Below are 5,087 nucleotides of genomic sequence, written 5' to 3' on the forward strand. Positions count from 1 at the left end.
ATTTAGTAATGTCAAGAAATGCCTCTATGAAAGAGCTATTGTAGAAGTATTTATGGATTGTTTATCAACAAGTCTATTATAACAGTGACGAGATTTGAACTCCTAATTTTATGAGTTATGAATTAACTCCTTACCAATTGGACTAACTTCTATTAGCAAAAATACCTTGTTTTAATTAAGAAAAGAAACTTAGGGAAATCAATTTTCAGTTTTTTTTTTTGGGATACAAAAGACAGCTAAAGCACTAGAAAAAAGAAAGTAACAATTTTTTGTGTTAAAAAAAAAACACTATGGGGAATCTGATCCGAAGCAATCGTGATACACCAATGTCCGCATACGGAACGGACAAGAATCAACCAACGAAGATTTAGTGAACCCTTCCTTGGCAAGAGTATCGGCAACTTGATCATGATCTCTAGAAACATGTTGAATTTTAGTTCCCAAGCCGCATCCATTTAATCCAAAATCCGTGACATCATAAGGGAAGACGATGGAAACAAGGCCACTATCTGACAAAGGCCCAACCCAGTATTCATTAATTGGGCCTCCAGCCCAAGATATCCAATAATTCTACCATAAACATACATTACAGGGGCCCAAAAAAAACAACATAATTCCGGCATAAAAAACATCGGCACCCACAAAACAACAAAGGCAAACACTGAAAATGCCGCCAAGAGAAGGAAACTGCGGAATGCAAAGCGAAATTACCCACAAAACAACAACGGCAAACACTGAAAACGACTTTTTTTTTTTTTGCTGATTGCTAAATTTATTTTCCTATGTTTCTTTTTGGACTTTGGAAAAATTCACTAAATGTTTTGTATTACTGGCCAATTTATTTTTAAATTTGTAATATGAGTTGTCATTTTACCCAAAAAGAACAACAAAAAACCAACAACTTATACTAACTGATGTTTGTGAACTGAGATATGAATTTGTTTTACTTTGTGCTCAAAAATACAATAATGTTGTTATAATTTGTTGTCTCACCATTAATGTTATATGCATATTTGTTGTCTGGGGACAAGAATACCAATTAAAAGTATGTTTGTGTTTCGGTATTAAATGGACAAAAATCTGTAAGTAGCAGTATTTGTGTTGGAGGAGAGACAGAGAGGCGAAAAGGAGGTGAAACAATAAATGTGCTCCCGGGTGAGCAACTGAGCAACTCATACCAAATAGAGCGGTGCACAATAATTCCCCCTTAATTTCCAAACACATCCTCTCATTCAGCCGGCTCTTCTTAATACTCTCATCACCATCACAATTCTCAGCTCTTTCCTTTTCTTCCCACCAAAACCTCTTGGCATCCAATCCAAGGTAACCCTATTCAACTCTTTGGACCAACTTCAAATTCAGTCCAAAAGCCTAGGGGTAGCTAGCTCTTCCATAAACATCAAAGTGTCTGAAAATTGATGCTTTGAGTTTACACACGATTCAACGTTTGTTTTTCATTAGGCTTATAGTTTTCAGGTCCAAAAAAATTAGTCTTATAGTTTAATTTAATGATATAAAAGTTTCTTTGTATTTGTATATATAGGAGATTGTGAATTCAATCCCTCTCCATTAGTGTCTGCCTCTTTCAACTTAAAAAATAGAAGGGTTAATATACAGAGGAACTGATTATTTGAAAGTTATATTTAGACATAAATTTATCCAGAAAGTTTAAAATTATTATAGGAGGCGTCTGGATGAAAACCAAACCATGATTTTAAAAGTGATTTTACGGTATACGAAGTAAATATGTGAAGGAGTTTATCTTGATTTACGAAAAAGTACTTTTAGAATGTACTTTTAAGTAAACACAATCGCCCCAATAATAATTGTCTGTTAAAAAATATTAACAGTAAGTATTATTATTTTATCGATTAACTGTGTTGCTATAATTTTAAACTTACCATAAATCTGTGCTCTGAAGTAAAATCTTACCAAACAATTTTCAAAAGAACTTGTCTTGTGATTGATTTCATGAAGCAAACCATTTTGGGCAAAAACAGGCAAACAAACTGCTTTTAGTTTCTCTTAAGGAACTTTTTTTCAGTCTGATTCAACGGCCATTTTCTACACAGACGCCTTATGCTCAATGCACCTTTTCTCTAACCATTACATCAAAAGTCATATTGTATGACATTTAACTCGATCAGCGAGCAGAATTATATATCTCATTCCCAGAATGTACAAGATCAAAAAAAATTCCCAGAATGTTAATATTTTACTAGTTCAATTTGTAAAAACGATTCGCGAGAATGAAGAGAAACTCACAAAACCTGTGACTAATATAGTGATCAATTACCTTGTAATAATCTACAAAATATACAATGAGAATGCATCATATAATATCGCTGGCAAAAAATATTGTTGCCTAAACGCTAATTTTACTTGTTCGATCACGCGAACGCTGTGATCAATGATCATCCTCATCACCAACAATCTCATTCAGAGCCTGCTGAGAATGAGATACGCGCAATGAAGAAGACGACGAGAAAGAAGAAATAGCTGAAGAGTAATTAGAGGTAGAAGAAGAACGAGAAACAGGGTTCTTCTTGGATAAACTCACGAGTAAATCCATGAAAGCCTCCACGATGAAGCCGTGATTGTTCTTCCCGTTCACTTTCAGGTACCATCCCAATAGTTCCTCCAATCCCTCCCAATCCCTAACTCCGTGCGATTCCACCATCTCCTCCATCGATCTCCTGAAATCGCCGTACGGATCCTCCGACTCCATCGCCAGAACCTCACTCTCCTTGAACGGAAACGCCATTCCCGCCTTCGCCTGCTCCAGTATCGACCTCGTGTCGTCCGGATCGAAGAACAGCCTCTCCGACGACCTCACGTCGCGAACCACCATCTCCAGGGACTCCTCCGTGCACGTGTCTCTATCCACATCGTCCTCCGTCGTGAAGCTCGCCGCAGATTCGGACGACGTCGTGAACCAAGGGTCGGGGGTCTGATCGACGGGGTCGAAGTAGACGGAGTTGACGGTTCTGAAGATGTCATCGCCGGCGGCACGAAAGGAGAGGGTCTTAGGGGAGAAAGCACAGGGAGGAAAGAACTGCCATGAATGTTTTCTGGGAGGAGCCTTGGAGATAGAAGGAAGAGCTTGTGGTTTCTTGCCCATGGAAGCAGTGTAAGGGCTTGTTTGGGTGGATGAGGGAGGATTGGGAGGATTTTGTTGAAGGTTGGTGTGAGCAATAATGATTGTGGCCAGAACGAAGCGGGAGGGGAGCGGGTATTTAAGGAGAGAGAGGGAAGCATGGTGGTGGAGGGAAAGAAGAGGGGAGAGAGGGGGGGGGAGGAAAATGGGATTTGGTGAGTTGTGTGCGGGGTGAATTAAATTCTGAGGTTTGTAAAATTCAATGTCATTTAATGCACTCTTCAACAGCTAAATGTATCACCACTTTTTCAGTAATATCAGTCTTGGTTTTTTGTTTTTTTTAACCTTTTTGTATAATCTTTTTCTCACTGTAAAAATTCAAGAGGGCCTTGCAGCTGGATTGATCAATGAAATAGAAGAAATTTAAGTTTCATAAGTGCCCTTTCTAGCACAAAACAATTAGGTTGTACTCGCTTCAATCTTCAATTCTAAAGTTAATTAAATGTAGCAACTAAATAAGTAATTCATAGATGTTAAAAAAATTAATTTATTTTTAAAAAAATTATCTATTTTAATCATTTGTATTAGACGCGGCTTCTCTGATACAGAACTTTCTTAACATTTCACCAAAAAAAAAAAATTCTTAACATGTGTCATTAGTAGAAAAAATTTAGAAAAAAAATATAAATTTAAGAGAGAGACTGGACTCAAATGCATGTTAATCATAGTCTGACAATGTTAATTTTAGGTACTGCTCTGGTTCTAAATGTATGAGAATAATTAGAAAGTTAGTTTTGATCATAAATATAAAATATTAATTCATTTTAAATTAATTTATCTAACTTATAAACTTATAATTTCATGTTATATAGAAATATTTTAGAAGGATCGTGTAATATTTATTAAAATTAAGTAATGTATTTAAATTTTGTAATTTCTCTAAATTAATTACAAATAATAATTAATTAGAGCAGTATTGGGTTACTTTGTTGAAAAGAAAAGGGGGGAGGATATGCAATGAGAGTTTTTACTCATTTAAAGCCTAACACAGCTAGGATGAAGATACATCAATGACTCTCGCCACAAGAATCTAAGATGCAATGATTAAAGAACCGGACCGGACCGGACGGTCGGACCGGTTGAACCGTCACCCGGACTCGTTAACGGCTCGGTTTGGACCAAAAAACCGTTCACATAGTTGAGCCGGATTGGACCGGAGTTGAGCCGTTATTAAGCCGGAAACCGGAGTTGGACCGGGAACCGGAACGGTTTTCAAAAAACCGGACGGTTTTTTAGCCTGACTGAAAAATACTAAAAAATTTAAAAAAAATAGAAGAAAAATAAAAAAATTGATCCCCTTAAATATCCTAATATATTTTTAGACTAGTTATAACCATATAGTATTATTTCATTAAAAATTTCATATATTGTGGTGTTAAAATCGTGAATCGCTAATCTTTTTGTTTCGATATTTGGTCTATCTTTTAAAAAAATATTTTGATTTGAATGAATTGATAATTTGTAATATCATTAAATATTTTAAACATACATAAATTTAAATATATAAGGTTTTAGTCCATTTTCAATGATTTCATTATAATTTTAGATTATTTAAATGCATTTCTAAATTATTTAATAATTTGATATTTTTCATATATACTAATTATATGTATATAATATTGTTTTAAATTAATTATTGCGCCACCGGTTTGACCGAACAGTTCGACCGATCCGACCGATTGAACCATGACCCGTTGATCTTTCCGGTTCGACTTCCGGTCCGGCTTTTAAAACATTGCTAAGATGAATTGGTGGAATTTAATTAGCAGCAAGGAATGAATTAATTTAATTAATTATGGAATGTTATTAAATAACATTAATATATATTTAATGTTTCTTAAATACAAATGACCAGAGAAATAGTTGGGAGTAGGTTAATTTGAGTTCAAACCCGTAGGGGCGTTGACCTAAAAATTTCGAAGCAAATTTT

The 5,087-nt window shown here is 35.3% G+C and overlaps 1 protein-coding gene across 1 annotated transcript; it reads right to left on the bottom strand.

Annotated features, from left to right (window-relative positions):
* Positions 1 to 2,273: 2,273 nt before the first annotated feature.
* LOC114760081 (transcription repressor OFP13) lies at positions 2,274 to 3,247 on the bottom strand. The gene has a single exon (XM_028949335.1). The coding sequence runs from the start codon at positions 3,119 to 3,121 to the stop codon at positions 2,408 to 2,410; it is 714 nt and encodes a 237-aa protein (XP_028805168.1). The 5' UTR covers positions 3,122 to 3,247; the 3' UTR covers positions 2,274 to 2,407.
* Between the last annotated feature and the right edge of the window lie 1,840 nt (positions 3,248 to 5,087).

The sequence above is a fragment of the Neltuma alba genome, unplaced genomic scaffold (genome assembly GCF_004799145.2).
Source record: "Neltuma alba isolate B1F8T4 unplaced genomic scaffold, ASM479914v2 tig00010929_pilon, whole genome shotgun sequence".
In the NCBI taxonomy this organism is placed as follows: domain Eukaryota; kingdom Viridiplantae; phylum Streptophyta; class Magnoliopsida; order Fabales; family Fabaceae; genus Neltuma; species Neltuma alba.

Bases quoted from the DNA above. Each gene is read 5' to 3' on its own strand.
- LOC114760081 (XM_028949335.1), bottom strand. From the start codon at position 3,121: ATGGGCAAGAAACCACAAGCTCTTCCTTCTATCTCCAAGGCTCCTCCC.